We start from the raw sequence: 24,275 nt of genomic DNA, 5'->3' as shown, positions 1-24,275 counted from the left end.
TACAGGGCTTCACCAAACCTTCGATTTGCAAACCTCCAGGCAGATTTAATTTTAATTTTACACTCTTGCTTCCCATCAGAAAATTTTAGTGATGCCAAATATGGATGACATCATCTTACCTCTGATGCATTCTGGTTTGGAGTCCCATCCTCTCACAGAAGGACCACAGGAAGAACTTCCAGCTGAGGATGTCAGAAACATGTGAGGTGATGTCCTCTGGTAGCTGACCTGCTCTAGTCTCTTGAGGGAGCTAACCAGAGACCTGGTCACAGGGGAACCTGTGCCTGAGAACAAAGGTTCTCCTCCAAGTCTCCTGCTGGCCTCTCTTCTCTCTGGAACTGTTTTCAGATGAAGGAGATTTGTCTGGATGTGTCTTATTGCAGAAGGAAATACTCCAGATAGGAAAGAAAAGGCAGGAGATATGCCAAGACCCCTGGCTGCTTGGAATTTTCTCCATGTTGCATCTCTGCAAATAACTTTAGTTTTAAGTATCAGTTAAATGGCAGAACTATCAATAACATTGATCAGGGTCTGTGTGAAGGAAGAAATAAGAGCAAAAGACCCCTTCAGCTACTACAAAAGGGGTAACGCGCATGGGGGGGGGAGAAAAGCCAATTGGAGTTGAGAACTCCAAGACTCAAAACTGCTCAGCAATTCTCATTTTAGCCTTGAGGAAGGAAAGATGCTTGACTGACAGTTTTTTGGGGGGGAAAAGAGCGATGTTTCCTACCACACCATCTAGTCTCTTCACAGCCTCCCTGTTTCTTGGCTATTGGCAGCCTGAAAGCTGGGAACTGAAGCTTTGGTTTTAAACTCACTCTGACCCCAGCAGAGGCCGAAGGCTAAGAATACGGGTCAGGGGAGCCACCAACACTCCACAGTCCTGATCCAAAGGTCTCAAAGGAAACATGACCTAGTCTGAGTTTTAAAATGTGCTTCAGTTCAGAAACTCCTGGGGCCAGGAAGAAGGCGGACAGTGGACCTCTTCTCTGAGCATTAACTGAAAGAACCGACTGCTGCCGCCAGTGAGTCAGGGGACCAGGGTGCTTTTCTACCTGAGCGCATGGATTCTCTACTTGTCTTTATCCCCACCCTCCCGGGGGCCCTCCCAGATTGTCTTCCTATGTACACTCACAGCAAACTGCAGGAGTCTTAGAGCTGTCCAGGGGAGGCACAGGACCACGTAGCAGCTCCACCAGGCCGGCTGCCGTGGGACCCTGGTATCCTCTTTGCAATGCAATGTTTCAAGAAAGCAAACAGCAATGCACACATTGACATTAGTGATACTTCTATAAGGGCTTTGCCAACCTGGGATAATATGTGTATCTGATGGCTGCAAGAACAGGAGAGAATGTGAAAGAAAATAAAGGCTTGTATCAGTCCTTGAAGTATGTATTTTTCCTTTCCTGCTTCCTAACTGCCCAGAATCACTGGGAATTTGGCAGTATAAACATTTAATAAATTATTATTACTCATATGACAGAAATTAAATTAACTAATAAAGCATTCTGGCACCACTTATATAGTATGGATTTGAATTTAGTCAACAAATCATGATTAAATAAGCCATAGCTAATTCACCCTAATGGTCATGCTGTTTCCAAAATTTTAAGAAAACCTCATGTTTTATGAATAAAGACGATTTCCTTGAGATCTAAAGCTTTGGCATAAAAATATAATTTCAAAAAATCTTCTGTTGTTCAAAGGCTTTCAACTAGTTGACATTAGCAGTGACGTAAAACATTTGCAGTAGAAAGAGCTAGCCTGTTTTTGAGTTTCACACAAGTATCTTTCCTGTAACAACTGATCCATTTCGGATGGAAATTTCGGGTTTCTTTTTTAAGCTTTTAAACTTTAAACTCAAGCTAACTTTGAGACAGTATTTTTTTAAAATGGTTATTTTTGGAAAGGTTAATTGGTTTTTAGCTGACTGTTTGCACATCTTAAATATTGTTCATAGATATTGGCCACAAGTTACATTTCTATTTAGGAGTTCATAAATTTTTACTATCCTTCGAAGGCTTCCAAGGTTTGTTGAGTATACATTTTAATACCCAAGACTTGAAAATGAAAATTTCATATCCTCTGGTTGGAAGCTACACCAGCAGCATTATCTGCACCCCAGATTGCTGGATGTTTGCCTGTTTCATAGGTGTCGGGTACAAGGCAGATCACCTGTGAAATGACCCTTATGATGTCACTTCCCCCACAGATGCTCATGAACCATTCATCTAGTAAACTGAAAAAATAATCTTCGCTATCAAACTGCTTGTTGTTCATTTTTTAAAAAGGCTTAAATAGATGAAGAACCAAGGAACCAATTCAATCAAGAATTTGAAATGTGACAGAAGAAAAATCAAACTTACATAATATGACAATACCTTTATTAGCACCAACCAAAAGCACAAATATATATGCAAATATCTGGGTTGTCCAGAAATGCCCCCCTGCCAGAGACCTCTGTCCATGGGTGAGGTGATAAAAAAGTCAATATGGCAACTACTTTAATCATGCCATCTCAAGTACCATTTTGATTTTTTTTATCCTCCCTGTAATTCCTTATTATTGGGTTTTCTCTTTCAACACAATGATCATTTTTCTTAAGACTGACAAAACCTATTCCATTTCAAAAACAGAGACTATGTTTGCACTCATATTTGATAAAGCCCCAGACATGAACAATTTAGAAGTATTTCCTTCAGAGAAACATCTTTATAATTCCTCTGGAGTTTCTGGCTTCCCTTTCAGCAGGTGTTTCTTCTGAGGGCCCTGAAACCGAAGCAGAAAAAAAGTAGTTGTCAAATTCTCAGACTGCTACAATTAAATGGATAAAACTGTATGCCAAGAGTTTGTGATGGATTTCTGTGGAAAAGTCTGCCTTCTGTATGTTCTAGACCTCTGCTGGGCTGCAAGATTTCAGCTGCAGCCTCTCCCTTAACTGGCAGCAAATATTTCATATTTTCCAGATCTCTGCTGCCCTCTGGGGGTGGTCTAACTTTTTGCAGTCCAGGTGTTGCAATTTTATTTCTTGGCCATCTTCAGAGTCAAGTTGCAGCAAGGCCCATCCTAAACTCTGCAAAACCACCTTTGAAATTCTAACTGCCAGGAGACGTTCTAACTGGAGAGATTTCCTGACAGAACAATGAATCGATGGAGTGAGAAGAGATTGGACAACCATTTGTCTGAAATGGTATAGTTTCCTGTTTGAGCAGTGGGTTGGACTAGAAGACCTCCAAGGTCCCTTCCAACTCTGTTATTCTAAATGTCAGTTAATGTGATGGCTCTGACTGAGCAGTTGGGGCATTTTAGTCTTCCAGATAGATATGAGAAGAAAGGTTCAACAATACAATAATGTCTGATTCATTTTTCTATGGTTTCATTCCACATTTCCAGGAAGAAAGAATAGTTGGGAGATTTTTCTCCATTTTAAAAAAGGAGATTAAATTTCAGTGAGTTTTGTGCTCGTTCAAGAACTTCTGCAGTAGCCTGAATGTTCTCCTGCTCAGTTTTTCTTGGTGAACCTGAGCATTAGCCACACGTGAAAGGGAAAACATTTCTCCTTCTTCATTTGTTTCGTATCACACCAGTTTATAAGGATTGTCTTATCATCACTTAGGGCTAAACTGCAGGATCAGTAAATGAGAATTGTGCAGAAGCCCTACCCAAGGCTTTTGTTTCCCTTTTTAAGAAAAATACTGCATGGTGGCCTATATTGGATTCTGACCAAAATGTCCAAGATGGTTGAAGAGAGGATGGTGAAAAAAGAGCCTTCCCCAGAGGGGAGGAAAGGAAGCAAAGACCAGCTCTGAAGCCCACAGGGGAATTGGTTGCCTCTCTATGTTCCCCCACACCTGCAGTGTCCAGCTACCGAGTGGGAAGAATCCTAACGTTTTCAAAAAATTTAATGTATTTTTACATGCAATTCTCTTCTGTCTTGGATTCCATATGGCAAAAAAAAATCCCCGGCAGAGGTAAACAAAAAGGTGAAGATGGCATCTGCGACTGTGTGGTCAAAGCCCCACCGTTTTTTATTTGTCTCACAACTTGAGTTTTTTGACCTGAAGCCCCCGCCCTGCTTGCCTAGGCTCTCTTCTCTCCTCTCCAGCACGACTCCAGGCCTGCTGAAAGGGGGAAAGCTAAGCAGTGGAGGTCCTCCTGGCGACAGATGAGCTGCCGGAGCCCACAAAGACAGATGCATATTTGGGCTGGCAGAAGGTTTTCCCCCAATGCTGATCTGCCCCAGCGGCTAGGAGGGGCCCATCCGGCAGAGGCCAGTGGCAGCTCAGGGTCCTGCTCCCTGTAAACTGGCCTGGGGGTTATATTGTACTTCCTGACCGACAACCTTTCTTGGTGGATCACTTTGATCCAGTTCTGCTGGGGTCAAAAGGGAGGCTCACTTTTGACAGCAAAGTGTTCACCTCGGAGAAGGAGGGTGGAGATGAGGCCTATGAAAGATCTTCCATGTTATTGTTTAGCAACAAAGAAAAGAATCTGAGGAGAACATTTCTTAAACCTTCAGAACCTTGATTGAAATCGTAATTGTTAGGACTGAACCTCACTGGGAACAGAAAACAGCCCTGTCTTAGAGCAATTTGTGAATGGAAACAGGCTTCCCTGCTGTCTTTAGAGCAAAAACTGCAAATAGAGGGATGTGTCTATTTCACTCGATAATTCAAGCTTTACTATATAATGAAAATAAATTTTAAAAAATTGCATTGGTTCCAGAATAATCTCACTCCGAACCTCACTGCTTCCTTTCTTAATTAAAAGGCTGGTTTCCAGCTACCAAAGGAAATAACCAGTTTGGATCGAATTCTGAAGTCAGTTTGGGATGCACCAGCAGAACACTTTCCACAGAACTCTTGGATGACCGAAACAAATCATGGTTTCATGTACAGAACTCCCCTCCCAGAGTTTGCTTGTCCAGCTTGGGAGGGGTATTTCCGAGCACAAACTCACCATGAAGGCCCGCTTCTCGTGGGCAGTCTGGAAGCGACCGTGGCCAAACTTGGAGGTGGTGTCGATGAATTTCAGCTCCACGGCCTCCAGAGCTTTTCGGCTTGTGTGGACCAGAAGGGACTGGGGAGGCAGGAGGAAATGGTTACAGCAGAAATCCAGAGGAGGGGCAGAGCCCGGGAACTGGGGAGGGGAGAGGGGGGGGGCTTCTCCAGGCCACAGGTCCAAACGCTGTGGTCAAAATGTTGGGCTTGGACTGGGGAGACCCAGACACAGGTTCCTCCTCAGCCCTGGAAGCTCAGTGTGGGTCTCTGGGCCAGACCCATTTTCTCAGCTCAGGGTGGCAATGAAGTGAAGGGGGATCCCCATTTCTGCTGCCTTGATCTCTCCGAGAAAGGATATAAGTGCAGTAAGTGCACATGGCCTGGGAGTTCATCGGCAGAGGGCAGATACAAATCTATGAGGGAAATTTCCATGCCCCTCACTGACATTTAGGGATCAGAATGTATTTTAACTAATGCACAATCATTGCACATCATGGCAAGGTGGGTGGCAAACAAATTAAATGAATAAATAAAGATTGCAAAAGCCTTTCATAGGCGAAACGTGAGCCCAAAACTAGGTACAGTCTAGAGGGCCCAGATACTTGACTTTTATAACAACGAATACAACTATTTCTTAACCTCTTGTGTTTTTCCTGAGAAATTCAGGCCAGGACAGTTCTGTAGGGATTTCACTGCACTTCCCAGCCCATTTTGTGGTGATCCCTGCACAAGGCTCTGGCATGCCAGCAATGTGCTGCTCAGCCTCTCGCTGATTGCTTCCAGGTTTGCTGCCCTCCTCCCAAAGCAGCTGAAGTGCTCATTTACTCAGGCTGAATCCTCCCAGCCTCCCCCTCTGGAGAGCAGCAGAAACCCTTGGCACCTTGGATCGGTCAACCCCACAGACCAACCCTCCCCCCAAAGAACCACACTTGTCCTTCATCCTTGGACTCATCCACTCATTCCTTCGCGAAGCCTCAGTGAGGCCCTCACCTTCCTCAGGGTCAGCACCCGCTTCCTGGTACCCAACACACAGCCCTTCACCATCACAAAGTCATTGTTGACTTCTCCGTACTGAGGAAATCCACCCTGGAAGACAGAAAGGCAGAGAAGACATCAGGGCTGAGGGTGGTATTTATTCATTGATGAATAGCAGCCCTCACCAGAAGACACTTGGGAAGCATGTCATGGCATTCAAAAGAAACTTCTTTTGAAATTTCAGCATGCACAAAATGGCTGTCTTTGCAATAGAAACAGGGGGGAGGGGGAGTCTGAGAAAGAAATGGGAGTTTCAAGAAGCCATCCATGGACCGTGAAACCCAAAGTTATCAAAAGCAGGTGTCTGACAGAGAAGTGGACATAATAGAAAGAATGTGATTTGGCAATGTGAACATATGGTGGGTGGTATTATGAAAAGCTATTGTTAACTAATCAGATTTTCACATGGGAAAACTAGAGTTGTTTTTACTTCTTCAGTGCCAGGATGCATATTCAATAAAGATTATCTCTTACGGCACCTCAAGGCCATAGAATTTCTTCAATGTTGAATTCACCAGCTGGACGGTTGACACATGCACTCTCACTTCCCAAAAGCTAAATGAAACTGAGAGGTGATGGACAGTGTGGAAGAAAGAAGCCTTCACCGTACGGTGGGCCCTACTGACATGGAAACAATTCTTAGAGGGGAGTAAGGTCACCTTTGAAGTTTGGACTGATCACAAAAATTTAGAGGCACTCAGGACTCCCCGAAAACTTCCCCCAAGCAAGTTCAGTCGGCTCAATACTTCAATCGGTTTGACTTTACTTTGAAATACATCCTGGGGAGGGGAAAACTTCCTAGCTGATGCACTGTCTCGCTTGCCCCAATACAAAAGTTCCTGAGAGGAAGTGGTGAACCTTATTATCCCCATGAGGCAATTGGCAGCACAGGTGACCACCCAACAGCAGGGGGAAAGGAAGACCCCCCCCTTTCTGGTGATGCGTTCACGCAACAGACGAAACGGGTTGTGAACTGATGCGTAGTTTGGAGCACACTGGGGAGAACCAACACTGAGAGAGGAGTTGGCCTGGAAGGGGAACAAACTGTATGTTCTGGACAGCCTAAGACTACAAGTTCTACAGAGGAGTTACGATGCTAAGCAATCTGGCCACTTTGGGTTCTTAAAGACTTTGCATTAACTAAATGACCATTCTGGTAGCCAGAGATGAAGAAGGACATAGAAAGCTATGTGAAAAGCTGTGCTGTATGTACTGCCATGAAGCGGAGGCCAGGGAAGAGTCCGGGATTACTGCAACAAGTGGCTAGCCAGACCCGACCTTGGGAAGAAATAGCCATGGACTTTAAAGTCGAACTTCCAGAGACTGGGGGAAGCATGGAACAAAGCCCACTTTGTTCCATGCTCCAGCCTCCCATCAGCCTAGGGACTAGCCAAGATGTTTTTGCAGCATATTTACTGGCTGCACAGAGTGCCCAAATGCATAATCTCAGACAGAGGGGTCTAATTCATGGCAAAGTTTTGGCGTGAATTCATAAGGCTGAAAGGGTCCTCCCAGAGTCTCAACTCAGCTTTTCATCCAAGTACGAATGGGGCTGCAGAACGAACTAACGTAATGGTGGAACAGTACCTTCAGAATACCGGCAGAACTCTTGCCATACAATAACACAGTACACAGGGCTTACCCCTTTTAAAATTGCCAGGGGTTGGAATTCATGCCAATGCCAGAATGCCCAAGAGAAAACCCCTCCTCAGTAACACTGACTGAATGGGTGGATTCCATCAAGAGCACCTGGAGTAATATGAAGAAAGCTCTAGATCAGGCAACAGAGAGTCAGAAGAAACAGGCAGACAAGAAATGAGCTCCCCAAGGAATATTTCATGTGGGAGATAAAATGTATCTGTCTACCAAATACCTGAAATTAAGAATCCTCTGCAAGAAACTAGGTCTCAAATACATAGAACCTTTCCCGATTGTAAAAGTAATCAACCCAGTCACGGTAGAATTGAAACTGTCTAGAATATTGGGTAAAATGCACCCGGTATTCCATTGCAGTTTGCTGAAACCGGCCAGGGGTTCTAGGCTGAGGCCAGGCAAAAAGGAAGCACCGGGTCCAATAATAGTGGAGGGAAAGAGGCATTACGAGGTTAAACAAATCCTGGATTTCTAGGGTCCATAAGGGGAAGCTACAGTATCTAGTACAATGGAGGGGTTACCCAATAGAAGAAGTGACATGGGTTAAGCTTCATAACATCAGAGCAGAGTGGTGAATCAATAGGTTCCATGCCAAGTATCCACAGAAACTAGGGGCTTCCAAAGTAAGAAAGTGAGGGAGAAGTAACTTAATGTGTGTTTATTGTTTTCCAGGCTCCTTCCAGTTTTTAGGAGGGTCCGCCTGTCAAATTTTGAAGCCCAGTCTTGCTGATGCGACAGACATTGCTTCTCAGCTTGCCAACAAACTCGGGGGGACGGGAGAAGTTTGGAATGCAGACTTCAAAGATTAAGAAAGCAGACTGTGGGAACCAAGGGCAGTGGCCAGGTGTCTGGCTAGACCCAGAGATGCTCTCTCATAACAATATTTTCCAACTTGATTGGGCAACGTGACCTGAGCCAGAGGGAGGAAGAAGAAGTTAATGCTTTTACTATAGAGGTTTGGGAACGGTCCTGCCAGAGCTGGTTTTACTTTCATATGTGCTGAAATGGTGTACTCAATAAAGCTTTGCATTAAGAGCCTGGAAAGTCTCGAAGATGTTTGCTGGTTGGGTTCGTCAATCAGAACCTTGACAGGTAGATTTAAAAGGTCAAGGCAAAAGCCTCAATCGTACAGTTGAAGCCTTACCCCTTTTTACCATGTGATGCATGCATGGCATAAGTGAAAACTGGGGTCGGCCTTCGACTGTGTGGTCATGACCACTATTTTGACTGTTTTGACCCCTTCCTGGTAGACAATCCTGAATTTCCTTTACACAAAACTGCCTAGAGCTGGGCTCAGTCCTCTGATCCATCTAACCTATCAAATCTGGATAGCTTTTCCCAGGAGCCACCATTTTCCAGCCTTGTCTCCAGCACAGAAGGGACTTTTCCATCTCTGCCCTCTTCAAGTGACCCAAGAAAGGGAAGCCCTGCATCTACACAGGGATCTCACCTGTGCACCTCCTGAGCTGAAATAATGGTCAGGACGTGGTCAAAGAAAATACCCTGGTGCTTCCAAAAGTTTTCCCACTGTTTTCAGAACAGCACTGGAATTCATTGGGGGGGGGATGGAGTTTGAAGACAAGATATTCCTTTAAAACATGGGTTTTCATCTTGATAAAAAGATGGTACGTGCAGAGAAGGGCTCATGATGAGACATCCAAAGGTTCATTCTCCAGTCAGAAGAACTAATCTTCCTTCTGGCCTCCTTACCAGTGGGGTGATGGCTTTCTCTGTTGGGTCATAATTGGTGGATGCATTGTTTCTGATCATTTTGCCATCTTCTACATGGATCCCACGGCCGATGCGATAAACCTAAAGGAAAGATTTGGCCAAAGTGACTTTCAACTTATCCAACTGGAGAATGAAGGCTGGCCAAGTCTACCTTGGTCACTGGTGCCTAAGCCCAGCCTGCTTTTGCACTCCCAATTCCGGCCTCAATCCTGTTCTTACAGGCCACATCAGCACAAAGGAGGCACCAGATGCTGCATCATCCCTGTCCCCGCCCCCTTCCTGCAAAAATCAGATTTGCTCTGAGCTGCTGAAAGCTGTGGCTTATGGACTCTCGAAGCAAAGGGCTCCTCTGAGTTGATGCCTGGAGACTTCAGCTTTCTAGGCAATAGAACACAAAAGCGATTTGCCCGTTTCAGGATGGTTTTCCAAAGCCACCGATAGCCTTTGCAAGCGCACTTTCAAAATATGGCATAACACAAAGGCTACCACTAATGTTGTCTGAATAAACTGTAGAAAGGAAAGCAAGAAAGAAAAAAGGTAGATTATATGGGACAGATATCTTTGGATTGCAAATATAGATTAGGTTTTATGTAATAAATAATGTAATGGATCATATTAAAAAGGGAGGCTTCAGTTATTACCCCTTTAATCGTTACATATCAGTTTTGTAGTGTTCACCTACAGAAGGCAAAGCAAAAATGGCATAAAGAAGCTCTCCTAAAATCTTGAACCTCATTTGTTTCTTGCTACTAGTTTCTTGGTAAAAACAGCCCCCCCCTCCCATCTTGCAGAAGATGCAGAATTAGAGGTGGTGTATTGCACGAGCTTTCCCAGAATTCTAAAGTGACTTCAGCAAGGAATGGGAAATTGCAGTCCTGCCATATCTGTAAAATGGGTCTAATCCTGAATTCTCTGCTCCCAGATGACCCTTGCCGTGTACTTGCTAAGCCTGATAGCTTCACACCTACCAGCCATATCTATCAAACAGCTGGTGGGTGAGGAGGAAAGATGGATCAGTGGGTTGCAGCTGTTGTTCCCAAAACACTCTGATTCTTCCAGAGGTGGGTGCACTTGGGGGCTGTTTGTGTGTTTGGGCTTCAAATGAGTTGTCAGGGGGAGGAGTCATACCTTCTTGTTGAGTTCTGTGCGGTGGTGGTAGCCCTTCTGGCCAGCCCGGGCAATCGAGTAGCCCACCCGGGCAGGGTGCCAGGCTCCGATGCAGGCGACCTTCCGCAGGCCTTTGTGAGTCTTCCTTGGGAGTTTCTTGGTATGCCACCGACTCGTCACCCCTGCAGGAAGGCAGCCTTGAGGTTACAGGCAGGACGGTGGACCTCTAAAGGTCTGAGGCAGGGGTGCATTACTGCATTGCTCCAGATGCAGCTGAACTGCCCTCCTTCACCATTAACCACACAGCTGGGGCTGCTGGAGTTTAATTATAGCTACCATACAGGTAGTCCTTGACTTACAACTGTAATTGGGGTGGGAACTACCATCACTGAGTGAGTTGTCCCCAGTTTGATGGCTCTTTTTGCTGCTGGCTATTAAGCAAATCACCATAGTCATTAAGTGAATTACATAGTTATTAACTGAATCTGGCTTCCCCTGTGGGCTTCCTCCATAGATTCTGCTTGTTGGAAGCTATCTGGGAAAGTCGCAAATGAGGATCACATGACCCTGGGACATGCAACTGTCATAATGCCAGTTGCCAAGATCTGAATTTTGATCATGTGGCAGCAGGGATGTGCAACTTGTTGTTAAGTCACTTTCTGCAATGCCGTTATTACTTTACACAGTCACTAAACGAATGGTTGTAAGCCAAGGACTATCTAGAAGGACAAAATAATCTAGTCTTCGGATGGAGAGGAAATGAATGAAGAATTAAAAGGAGAGTTTTAGAAAAGACAACTGAGAAAGTGAAAATCAGGAGAAATTCAAAACGCTTACAAGATTCCATTACTATGTTCTACCCTGCAATAAGAAAAAGCATCTCTGTAGTGTCAGACATTCCTCTTTCCTGACCTGGCCTTCTTTGATTGACGATCACAGGATCAACATCCCTTTATTAAAGAAGAAAAGGGGCTGAAAAAGAACAGGAGCAGTTTCACCAAACTGGGAATTATGGAAGCATGTTGTAGGCACTCTCACAAAATGGCTGCCCTGATTTTTATTTCCTTTATATCCCTATGCCAACAGTCCTGCCAGCTGCCACAAACTGGTTTGTTCCCCCCTTTCCCCAGAATGCTCTCTACCAACTGCCTTTTAATGGCAAGTTGACCACAACATGGGGTGCAGCCACTCACTAAAGGGGCTTAATAGTCTCCTGGCCCTCTTCTAAAATATTATTCCAGCAGAAAACATGGGATGCTCCAATCCAAGCTTAAACCAATGTTTCTCAACTTTGGCAGGTTGAAGATGTGTGGATTTCAACTCCCACAATTCTCCAGCCAGTCATTTTAAATTCTTAAAAAAATTTGAAGTGGGGTTGAGGAGGGAACCTATCAGGCCCCAGGGAAGGTGTGGACATCTCTGGTCAGAAATAAAGAAAAATCTACTTTTCCACATATCTTGAATGGCTTCTGGAGTCATTCATCTGGAATGCAGTCTGTAGTCAGACCATTTCCAATCAGCCTCTGATCCAAGAAGCTTCAGGGGTCCAGCTCTGCTGCCTCCTACCTTTCATCCCATGCCCTTTGGTGACTCCAATGACATCGATCATCTCATTCTGGCTGAAGACACTCTGCACGGCCACCTGCTTCTCCAGCTTCTCACGAGCCCAGTCAACTTTCTCTGCCACAGAGCCCCCATTGAGCTGGATCTCCATAATATGTGCTTTCTTCTGCCGCATTGGCAGGAGCTTCATCTGCAAACAAAAAAGCTCACAAATTGTACCTTGCAGCAGAGGTGGCAAAGGCTCGTGGTCAACACTTAGCTGGCCACAAAGGGAATGAGCAGGAGATCCAGCCTCTCAGAACCTTCCACCTGTTTGCAGAATTTGGCTATTGCAAAGGTTGGGACTTTGTGGCTGTCGTCTCATGACACACTTGAAAAGTTGTATGTGGGAATAGGTAACCTTAATTGTGTTTGGGATCAGGGAGCAGCATTTCATTTTGGGTTCATGTGCTCTCACTTGGCCAGCTGCATTGTGGGAATACCAATGTTCAGTGAAAAAGGGGACCTACTCAGTCCTCTGAAGAGAGAGTTGAGGCTATAGAAATTGGTGTCAAAGCAATAATATCCGATATTAACAGCGTTAATAGTGTTTCATTAGTCGGGACCATGACATCGGTTTGTAATGGAAAGTCTCCAATACAGAATTCACTGTCAGATGTTCCTTCACTGGCTGCAGGGAGAAATTTGGCCATCACTGCAAGCACCTCAAACCAAATCACAAGAGAGAAACCCTTCAGCAGATGCTCTCAAGCCTTAAAGAGGGCCGACATCCTCCTAAAGGTTAACACGCAATGCTCCAAGCACCACTCTTTGGAAGCAGGCCCTGCAGGCCCTACATCAGGGCTCTTCAAACTACGGCCCATGGGCCAGATGCAGCCCGCCTTGTCTTTTTATCCAGCCCGCCAGCGAACGTTGGTGGTAGAGTGCAGCACAGGACTTGCAGGGAGAGGGAACGAGCTAAAGAGGCGCAGCGCAGGACTTGCCTTGAGAGAGCCCTGCAGGAATTGCAGGGCTGCTGTGGCCAGACAAAAGCCCCAGGATCGGCACTTCCGGCACACCCAGAAGAGAAAGGAGGAGGCGGGCGGAGACAGAGGAGGCTATAAAAGGCAGTTTTGGCGGGAGAGGGAGAGAGAGAAAAGACACAGCCTTGGGAAGAGGCTGGAGTTGTACCAAAGAAAAAAGGGGGGGAGGAGAGAGCAGAGGAGATAAAACAGATCATCCAGTAGCCGATCTATAACTTTGTGTCAGCCATCTGTGCCAGGCAGGGCAGGCACACGAGTTGCAGCGAAAAACAGGCAAGAAACAGCTGGGGAGGAGTCACCCTCCACGAGGAATGAAGAAAGGCAGCATCAGCTGGAGATGACCAGCAATTGGCCCTCGCCCACTTCACACATGCAGCTCTGTGGGCTCCGGGGGAGGAGATGCCGCGAGCGGAGTGAGAGTTGGCATCTGCCGCCCAGCCCCTAGCCTGCCCGGTTTAGTTTGCTTTCACCCAGGACGCCACGCGCTGCTCGCTGCCTCCTGTGAGCACACCGAGGCAGGTTCAGCTTCTCGCCAGCTTTGCCTCGCCCGGCCCAGCTTCTCCGTGCTGTGAGGAAAGTGCAGCGCTGCCTGCCGAAACCGGGCAGGCTGGGGGCTGTGCAGCAGATGTCAACTCTCACTCCGCTCGCGGCGTCCCCTCCCCTAGAACCCACAGAGCCGGGTGTGTGAAGTGGGCGAGGGCCAATTGCTGGTCACCTCCAGCCGATGGTGCCTTTTTTCATTCCTCACAAAGGGTGACACTTCCCCAGCTGCATTTCTTGCCTGTTTTTCTCCCTCCCTCATCGCAAATATCTTCCCACCACTCTGCTCTTAAGGCTCTACGGCTCTTGTCCAGGAATTTACAGTGGCCTTTCAAGCCTTGGCCACTGGCAGGATGGCCGTGCTGGCAGCCTCTCCCCCTCCCCTTGTCCCTTCCTGGGCATGGAGGGAGGAAAGAAGGAGGTGGGAATGAGAAAGAGGGAGGAAGGAAGGAAGGAAGGAGATGAGAAGGAGGGAGGCAGGGAAGGAAGGAGGGGAGGGAGGGAGGGAGGGAGGAGATGGGAATGAGAAAGAGGGGAGCAGCGGAGGCAGGAGGGGAGGGGAGGGAGGGAGGAAGGAAGGAAGAAAGGAAGTTAGGAGATTGGAATGAAAGGGAAGGAGGGTGTGAGGGAAGTCCTGCCTTAGTCCTGCCCTGCTGCCCTTTTGCCATCCCCTTGCCCCCTCCTCCTGGCCTGTCCTGGTGGTCTCCCATCCTATCGCTAAGGATGCTTTGGTTATAATCATTAATTTTTTTCAAACTATAGTCTGGCCCCCCAACAGTCTGAGGGACAATCTATTGGCCTGTTTAAAAAGTTTGAGGACCTCTGCCCTACATGGTGGAGAGAGAAGGACTCTCAACTCTGCTGTTCTCCAGGGTCTCCCAACCTGGACCTCTCATGGATAACCAGTAGGGGCTCTGAGGGGCTTCCTCGTGTTCCTCCTGCACCTCCCTCTCCTTTGATGAAGTATGGCAGAGATGAGGGCTCTCTAACCTGGAACAAAAGAGATCAGGAGGCACAAAAGTGGTCTATGAAATCACACCTAGCTAAGAGAAGGGGGGAGAGATGCTTTTCTCTGTCTCTTGCAATGTTACATTCACTGTCATCTCATGAACATCAGGGTAGCGAGATTTAGGACTACAAGAAAATGAGTCCTATTTCTCCATTTCCTCAGGAATCATCCAATTATTGCTGTGCCAGATTAATAGTAATGGGGACAGGCTTGTATCACTTCAATTATAGGGATATCAAGCAGTGGATTTGTGAGGGTCCAGAAAAGAGCAAAACTATTACTAGAAACCAATATGGGTTTGCTAAAAACAGATCATGTCAGACAAACCTTGTTTGTTGTTTGTTGCCTTGTTTGCTAAAGTAACTAAATTGGTGGACAGGGAAATACTGTGGACATAGTTTACTTAGACTTCAGTAAGGCATTATACAAGGTAGACCACAGCCTACCCCTTAATAAGATTGAACAATGTAGGATAGAGAGTTTCACCACCAGATGGATTCCTAACTGGCTGACCAACTGCACTCAGCATGTAGTCCTCAATGGAACTACATCTAAATGGAAAGGAGCGTGCAGTGGGGAACCACAACTTCTGTCTTCAGCCTAGTACTCTTCAGTATCTTCATAAATGATTTTGGATGAGGGAATAGAAGGGGAACTCATCAAATTTGTAGACAACACCAAGCTGGTGGGAATAGCCAACAGTTTAGAAGAAAGGCTCAAGATCCAGAAGTATCTTGACAGCCTTGAATACTGGGAAAAGTACGGTTTTACACTTAGGCAAGAAAAACCAAATGCACAGGTATAGAATAGGTGGTATGTGACTCAACAGCATCTAAGTGTCCAAGTGGACAACCACTTAGGTATGAGCCAGCAGTGTGCTGCAGCCACCAAAAAACCCAACACAGTCCTAGGCTGCATCAACAGAGGGATAGTATCAAGATCACAGGAAGTGTTAGTATTGCTTTATACTGCACTGGTAAGGCCACAGTTGGAATATTGCATCCAGTTCTGGTCACCATGATATAAAAAAGATATTGAGACTCTAGAAAGAATGCAGAAAATAGCAACAAAGAAAAACAAACAAGCAAAAAGTCTGGAGGCTAAACCATACAATGAATGGTTGCTGAAACTAGATATGTCTAGTCTAGTGAAGAGAAGGACCAGGGATGACATGATAGCAGTCTTCCAATATTTGAGGGGCTGCCACAGAGAAATGGCAGTCAGCCTATTCTCCAAAACACCTAGAGCTGGACAAGGAGTAATGAGTAGAAGATGATTATAGAGAGATCAAATCTAGAATTAAGGAGAAATTTCCCGTAAGAGAGAACAGTTAATCAGTGGAGCAGCTTGCCTCCAGAAGTTGTGGGTGCTTCTTCAAGAAGAAATTGGACAATCATTTGTCTGGAATGGTATTGGATCTCCTGCTTGAGTAGCAGGTTGGACTGGAAGACCTCCAAGGTCCCTTCCAACCCCGTTATCCTATGTTCTGTGTACTATGTGAGGCTGCTATGAAGATGCTGTAATGAGGAAATTGCTTAAATTAGAATGGTGCGATTTCTTGCCATCAGTTGTTATCAGGTGGTTTGAAAAGAGACCTGGGTGAATACCTGGAGGACCAGGCTCCCAAGGCCACTAAAACCGGGGCGCTTGTCCCTCCCCCACCTTGGCATCAGGCCTTCAAGGATGCTGTTGCATAGGGACAGCAAAGAGGGCTCCCACCTCCATTGTTCGCTTGGGGGTTTCCTCAATGCCTCCAGTGGGCCATTGTGTGACCCAAAAGGGGACTAGTGAGGCTGCCATCATTTGAAGGACTCCTGAAAGCAGCAGCAGCTTTTTTCAAACTGAGGCGGAAGCCCCACTCCCCACACCCCCACCCCCCACCCAAATGGCAGGCTGCTTTAGTGATTTACAGAACAGGGCTCTGTTCATGGGAGGTCTGGAGCTCTTCTTCAGCCAGGACCTAGACTTTGCAGTGCTAACCACAAATGACTGGATTCTCTGTTTTGCCTTCACTTACACACACTGTGTTTGTGCTTCTTAATCAAAACCAGAAGTGAGAGGGAGGGATAGCAACCTCAGCTGTCCTTCAGGGTAAAGAATTCAGTTCTGAAGATGAAACCCAGGTTGCACAACAGACAATGTCTGGCAGTGAAGTCTTTGTCCAATCAAGCAGAAACAACCGGCAACAAATCTTGAGTGAGTTTGACCAGCCAGTGGGCAAGACAACCCTCCTAGGACATGTGGAAAATGTTCACCTGGGTGTGCACAATGACCCGGATGATCTTGCAGTACTTCTTCATGGACACAAAGTCCTTCTCCAGCTGCTTCTTCCCAGCCTCATCTTGCCATTTCTTGCAGTACTTGGTGAATGCCTTCTTTTTGCTCTTGTGCCTGAAAAGAAAAGGCAGGGAAAATCAGCCAACAGATCCAAGATCAACTGGAATTATTCCGAACCAGTGAGGAGCCTGTCCTGATATTCACCGCCAGCCTCCCTAGCTTGAGAGCAGGAGAGCAAGAAGCCACTTGCGCCAGGGGGAACCTACCAGTCCACGGACAGGGGGGCTCAGCTTCAGGTTCTTCAGGGAAGGGCTGGAGCACCTCCCAGAAGGCCAAGTCCTATCAAAGCCTCCAGATGTTACAGTCAGGTAATACCCATCATTCTGAGGCTGGTTTATGAAAACATTGAACTGACATAGTTAACATGGAGGTGTACAATACAGGGGCTGTGCTCAACCAGTTAAATAACAAACCATTTTAGTGAAGTCTCACATGTGAGAATTCAGCTTTATTTTAATCATGCTGACTATATTTAAGAAAGTTACTGTTCCTCCTCCATCACAACTTGGAGCCACTCTTGGCTACCAAAGTCATACCAAAGGCTGAAGGAAAATACTTACAATCCTGCAGAACCCCTGGGTGTGTATTCATAATTGCATGTTTAGCCCACAAAGCATTTCCAAAGCACAGCTATGAGCCAGTGTTCTCCTGTTTAAGCAGGGCTTTCCCCTTGCTCACTCACGCTGACCCCCTCCTCACCAGTTCCTGTAGAAGCGTCTTCGGCATTCATCACTGATATGTTCTGCAAAGATGGTCTTGAAATTTCTCAGCCCCCTTGGTGTCTCGATATAGCCCACTAGCCCAACGACCACCAATGGCGGAGTTTCAATGACAGTGACAGCTTCCACTTCCTCTCGCTTAGAGATTTCTGGAGATTAAAGGGGGGAAAAGACTGAGGATGCGATCCAGGAAGGCTTCGTGGTGGGGCTCCAATATCCAACTAAGCCATAAGGTGGTTTCTTTTCCAAATCATTATTTATAGTTTTTTAGAAGGGGATATATAAAGCCTACCATTGTAGGCTGGGTTATGGCTAAATTGTTGCAAAAACCCAGCCAGTTGAGGTTTGTTCAATTAACAAAAAGCAATCACAGACAAGCACAATATTTATGCAGCTCACTGTGTTTCCTATTTGATATCCATTGGTGAGGGCCTCTTTCCACACCAGCATTCTCAAACCATGTACCCTCTGGACATGGGTGGCAGTCCTAACACTTTGGGAGAGGCTGGTTGGGGTGGAGTTTTCTAACAAAGAAAAGAATTCCACACACTAAGTCACATGGAAATGTCTACTATGAGTGTTTCCATTTTCCACAAGTATCAGATACTTCCATTCTGTTCTGTATCAGTCAGATCTTACCTCGAATGCTCTACCCTAGTCTGAGCACAATATTCTAGGAAGGACTGAAAGTGGAAGAGGTTAAAGGAAGGAATGAGGAAGAATAGAGGCCTTAGGAAGAGCTAGATCAAAAGAACTGGGTATGTTTGGCCTTGAGAAGAGACCTGTGGTGGAATGCAGTCTGGATTCCCAGTAGGAAAGGGCTGCATTTCAAAGAGGCAGTGGAGCACGGAAAGTTTGGTCAGGGGGGGGAAAGAGGATTAAAACAGCTCCCCCCTCAACGATTTCCAAAGTATATCCATAGTGATACAAATAGTTGTTTTATTCTGGCAAGATTTCATCTGTAAGTGAAAAGCAATACAGGAAACTTCTCAGAAGTTAATTCCAGATGTCGTTTCTGGTTCTTGGGGCCTCACAAGAAGGCTGAAGCTAAGGATGGAACATGATAGCATTTTTCAAGTCCCTGGAGATCCTGCCAGCATGCAGGACGTGGAATAACCTGGGTCCCAGGGCAAAGACAGAGCTTTGAGTCCTGTATGTGGCTAGGAGAGCATCAGGAAACCTGGGTGGTAACTAGACAAAAAGACAAAAGAGAACAACAGCAAACCACTTCCCTAAGTACATGGATGTAACCAGGAGTTGAACTTACTGTGTGGAGGAGGAGGAGGAGGAACAACTTGATATTAAATTTGAAAATGAACTCCTACAAGAAAGAGTAGCTTATACCTAAGGAAATACCTAACAGAGGAACTAATACCCAAGGAAACAGTGATCTGCCCTTCTCTGGATGAGTTCAAGTAGAAGCCTGATTGTGGGCCACTTGTCAGGCCTGCTCCTGATTTGCACGGGCTTGGTGGCCACTGTAGCCCCTTCCAGTTGCTGAGGTCTATGAAACTTTCTAAGTGAGGAATAGAATTAAACAAACTTGGCACATACTTAGTCCTGATCTATGAAGTTCCCGCAGGATGTGAGTCATGCCAGCTTTATAGCCCAGGAAGGCGGTCAGGTGGACTGGTTTGCTGGGATCATCCTTGGGCCAACTCTTCACTTTTCCTCGATGTCGGCGGCTCCTCTTATGAGGAAGGAAACCCAAGTGGCCGTGCCTGGGAGCTGAAAACTTCCGATGAGACTGGAAAGGTGGGGGGAGTTGGTGGGAAGAACAACTAGTTACTTCTGTGATCTTGCAAAGATCATGAAAACCTCGTCAGAGAAGGCAGGAAGTAAAAGTCCCAACACATCTGGAGCAGAATGGCATAAAAAAAAAATAGAGCAACTTGGATTCTCCCTAACTCAACTCAGCAGACTCAGGCACAAAATGTGCAATGCTAGGCTTGAGACAACATATTAAGGGAGATGATATTCAACTAGACCAGGGGTAGGCAACCTTGGCTCTTTTATGACTCGTGGACTTCAACTCCCAGAATTCCTGAGCCAGCTATGCTGGCTCAGGAATTCTGGGAGTTGAAGTCCACGAGTCATAAAAGAGCCAAGGTTGCCTACCCCTGAACTAGACCAAGCATCTCTTTCTAATTCCTTTGCCCTCTTTAGACCCACCAAATATTTAAGCCAAATTATAATCTCCAAATACAACAAGGCATTCTGGCTGGATCTATAGAGGTTTGAGAAGGGAGATAAAAGGATCAAAGTTTTGCCCAGATGACAGATGGGCTACTGAAACCGTAAGCCACATTTTATTATTTGTTCTTTGTTGCTACACGTTTAGAGTTGGTAGCCCCGCACTTGAACAACCTCCCTAGTTGTCCCAACTAGTTCTGTTTACAATTTTTACTTTTAGATAGACGTGATTCTGTTACTTTCAATATAGTAAATTTTATATGTAAAATGCATAGCAATATGCCTAATTTATTTTATGATATTTTCTTTCATATATGTAACCAATTTATAGTATAAAATTTTGTTATATATTTGTTATTGAATGCACTAGAGATACTATTCCATTCCAGATAGAATAAAGTCTGCTCCAGATGGGAAATCCTCTATTTTTTAACTTTAATAGTTCTCACAACAAAGGAAGGGGTTTCATACTAAGCAAGCAAGCAAGTTCAGCAAAACTTACTGAATCCCCCCTCCCCCCCCGGCTCAAGTTACAAATGTCTAAACTATGGCGTCAAATATTACTTTGTTAGTTGCTACTCTAAGAACTGGGACAGTCCAGATCTTAACAGGCTGTGCAGCCAATTCTGCCTGTGACTTGCATCCACACCAGAGGCCCCTTTCCTCTCTCCCAATGAGATTCCCACTTGGAGGGGTTTATGAAATACTTTAAACAAAGATGACCAGATGGCTCCAGAACATTTCAATAATTTTGTATATTATTTCCAAGATGCTGTGTTCCTCCCCCCTCCCCCTGCTTAAACTGTGAACAACAGAGCCTTGCAGCAGAATAACAGAGTTGGAAGGGGCCTTGGAGATCATCTAGTCCAGTGGTGGTGAACCTATGGCACGCGTGCCAGAGGCGGCACTCAGAACCCTCTCTATGGGCACACGTGCCGTCGTTCCAGCCCCGCCTCCCCGCACGGCCCCCTCCTTACCAGCAGCCCCCCCGGAGGAGAGTCGCCCCCAAGTGCAGCCCACGCGGAGCAGCGCAGCCAAGGACATGGCAGCTGGACAGCGGAGACAAGACTCCACTCTCGCGCCCCATTGCACGCAGTTGATGCTGTGGGGCACGGGTGGATGGTGTGGCCGCCATGGCGCTGCTGGGCCGCCTGGGCAATCTGGCAATCTGGTGGGCCATGGAGGCAGTGAGTGGCCCAGAGGGTGGGCGGGTGCGGGGCGGGTGGAACGGAGGAGGGGGGTGGGGCCGAGTTTTGGGCACTCGGTCTCTAAAAGGTTCACCATCACTGATCTAGTCCAACCCCCTGCTCAAGCAGGAAATATATGCCATTCTGGATAAATGTTTATCCAATCTCTTCTTAAAAACCTCCAGTAAATAAAGCACCCACAACTTCTGGAGGGAAGCCGTTCCACCAACTGATTGTTCTCACTGCCAGAAAATTTCTTCCTAGTTCTAGGAGTTCTTACTTTTCCTTTTGGTAACCAATCACATAAGGAGGAAGTAGAGAAAAAAGAAATAAAAAAAGAAAAACATAATGAAATAGAAAGTGATGGAAAGGATAGAAATCCCAGTTACAAAGTAGGAGATACAAGAAACATACCCGAGACCAATAAAGGACTTAAATGCCTATACACTAATGCTCAAAGTTTAGGGAAGAAGCAGGGTGAACTTGAAGTATTAGTACAAGAGGGCACGTACAATATAGTTGCCATTACTGAAACATGGTGGGATGAAACTGGAATGTATTGATGGAAGGATATAAACTATTCAAAAGAAACAGACCCAACAAAAGAGGAGGTGGAGTTGCATTATACATAAAAGATCACTACATCTCTACAGAAATAAACAAAACCAAGGATGAAAACCTCCTAGAATCCATATGGATTAATATAAAAGGAAAAAAGAATGACATTGCTATAGGAGTATATTACAGGCCACCCAGCCAAGCAGAAGAAATAGATAAACTCTTTGCTAATCAATTAACAAATGTATGTAGGAAACATACCACAGTAGTAATGGGAGACTTTAATTACCCTGATATCAACTGGGAGACAAATTCTGCAGCAAGTGGGAGATCAAACAGATTCCTAACCAACTTAGCTGACAACTTTCTCACCCAAAAGGTAGAAAAGGGAAGTAGAGAAAAAGCTATACTGGACCTAATAGAGAAGAAGCGATAGAAGGAGTTGAAATTGCCGGAATCTTGGGCAAGAGTGATCACGTCATACCGGAATTCTATATAATGCAAACACAAGCAATAGAATATAATCCAACCAGTGCCCTAAACTTTAAAAGAGCTGAGTTTAACAAACTCAGGAAGAGTCTAAGCAAAATTTCATGGATAAAAATCCCAAAGGGGAAAACAACTCAAGAAGCATGGGAAACACTGAAAAATACAGTCATAAAAGCCCAGTCCAACACAATACCACTAAAAAAGAAAAACAAGAAATCCAAGAATAAAACCAACATAGTTGCAGAAAGATCTCTCTGATAAACTGAAAGACAAAAAGGATAAGTACAAAAAATGGAAAGAGGGACACATAACTAAGGCAGAATATCAGCAGATAGCCTGAATCTGCAAAGATGAAGTCAGGAAAGCAAAGGCTCAGAATGAACAAAGACTTGCAACAAAAGTCAAAGATAATTTAAAAAGTTTCTTTCAACATATTAATAACAAAAAAAAGTCAAGGAAACAGTTGGTCCACTAAAGAGAGAAGATGGCAAAGAAGTAATAGGCAGTAGAGAAAGCAGAACTGCTTAACTCATTCTTTGCATCAGTCTTCACGCAAAAAGAAACTATAGCCCAACCTACCAAAAACATAACTGTAAAAGACAGACTAGAAATAAAAATTAAAATAAGCAAGAAGAGAATACCTGTCTGACCTTGATGAATATAAATCGCCTGATGGATTCCCATCTTCAAAAAAGGGGGAAAAAACCAGACCCAGGAAACTATAGACCAATTGACCTAATATCAATATATGGGAAGATACTGGGAAAAATATTTTTTAAAAAAGAGATCTGTGAACATCTAGAAACAAATAAAGTTATAACTAGTAGCCAGCACAGGTTTCTTAAAAACAGATCATGCCAAACCAATCTTATTTCATTCTTTGACAAAGTGACTAAATTAATAGAGCAGCGAAATGCTATGGACATAGTATATTTAAACTTCAGCAAGGCATTTGATAAACTAGACTACAACCTACTTCTTGGTAAGCTAAAAAAATGTGGGATAGACAGCATCACCACCAGATGGATTTGTAGCTGGCTGACAAACCGTACACAACGAGTAGTCCTTAATTGTACTACATCTACATGGAGGGAAGTAAGCAGTGGGGTGCCACAAGGTTCTGTCTTAGGCCCAGTACTCTTCAATATCTTTATAAATGACTTAGATGAGGGTGTGGGAAGTTAACCCAGAGAAGGAAATATTAAAAAGGCAGGAAAAAAATATTGTTCACCAAAAGGATTTTTAAAAGCATTTTTTTGAAAAGCAGAAACCAAACCTGGCCTCATCTCCTTGCCCATGGCAGTAGCTGGTCTTATACATATGCAGATGTGGAACCATCAGAAAGTTTGGAGCCAGGGATCTCAAGACAAAAGAAGCTCTTAAGAGTCATTAGCCCCATCACCTGGGAAGCAGGATATGTTAATGGGATTAAACCACAGATATCAAGGCCTAGAAAAACACTCAGAAATAGCCTCAAAGTTCATGCCACAGGAACAGGAAACTTCCAGGCAGGGCTAGAGGGTATAAAAAGACCGTCTGCCCATGTGTTCACTCTTTTTTTCTTCTCCTCTGCTGCTTATCTGTCTTCTGCAATAAACTGTAACCTTCTTCCCAAAGCAGTCGCCATGTTTGCTTATTTATTCCCGGCTTGGATGAACCAGGATGAAGACTTACCTTCTAACAATTTGGCGACCCAGATGGGACTCCAAGCTAACCTCTCCAATGGACTGAGACTGGTAAGCCCCCCCTTGTGTCTGTAGATGGGCTCCCCAGGCCTTGTCCATTTGGAGCCAGGGTAGTAAAGGGAGTTTTGGGTTTGAGCTCAAGGGCTGCTTTGGAAAGAAGGTGAAGGTGAGTACCTCTAAATTTTAACTTTAAAGCCCAGGGGAACAAAGAAAATGTGTGTATGTCTGTGTGTGTGAGTGAGAAGATCCTTTTTTTCCTAATCACAGTTGGATTTTGCTCCTTCTGGTCCTTCCTAGCCGCAGAAAGGATCTGTTTAATTGGCAGAACCTGGAAAGCATGGGGGTTGGTCAGAGCACAGAACCTTTTGTAGGGAAAAGGGAGAGGCTGTGAAAATGAAATGGAATGAATGAAAGAATTGGATTTGGGCAATTAGCTGGCAAGACCCT

General features: G+C 45.2%; 2 protein-coding genes across 2 annotated transcripts in view; one reads left to right on the top strand and one right to left on the bottom strand.

The window, feature by feature from the left end:
- The window catches only part of LOC114922580 (testis-expressed protein 2-like), a 43,628-nt gene extending 43,423 nt beyond the window's left edge, over positions 1-205 (top strand). The window contains exon 12 of the mRNA XM_029284195.1: positions 80-205. Coding sequence (XP_029140028.1) covers positions 80-205 — 126 coding nt within the window. The remainder of the gene's footprint in view (positions 1-79) is intronic.
- A 2,162-nt stretch (positions 206-2,367) lies between these two features.
- The window catches only part of RPL3L (ribosomal protein L3 like), a 26,626-nt gene continuing 4,718 nt past the window's right edge, over positions 2,368-24,275 (bottom strand). The window contains exons 2-10 of the mRNA XM_015816249.1: positions 19,271-19,463; positions 17,697-17,865; positions 16,916-17,051; positions 12,093-12,279; positions 10,548-10,708; positions 9,399-9,500; positions 5,991-6,086; positions 4,960-5,079; positions 2,368-2,769 (exon numbers count right to left, since the gene is read on the bottom strand). Coding sequence (XP_015671735.1) covers positions 2,713-2,769; positions 4,960-5,079; positions 5,991-6,086; positions 9,399-9,500; positions 10,548-10,708; positions 12,093-12,279; positions 16,916-17,051; positions 17,697-17,865; positions 19,271-19,463 — 1,221 coding nt within the window. The 3' untranslated portion in view covers positions 2,368-2,712. The remainder of the gene's footprint in view (positions 2,770-4,959; positions 5,080-5,990; positions 6,087-9,398; positions 9,501-10,547; positions 10,709-12,092; positions 12,280-16,915; positions 17,052-17,696; positions 17,866-19,270; positions 19,464-24,275) is intronic.

The sequence above is a fragment of the Protobothrops mucrosquamatus genome, unplaced genomic scaffold (genome assembly GCF_001527695.2).
Source record: "Protobothrops mucrosquamatus isolate PMUCROS unplaced genomic scaffold, P.Mucros_1.0 scaffold418, whole genome shotgun sequence".
In the NCBI taxonomy this organism is placed as follows: Eukaryota; Metazoa; Chordata; class Lepidosauria; order Squamata; family Viperidae; genus Protobothrops; species Protobothrops mucrosquamatus.
Note: the sequence above shows the minus strand (reverse complement) of the source record. Positions and strands in the feature narration are given on the sequence as shown.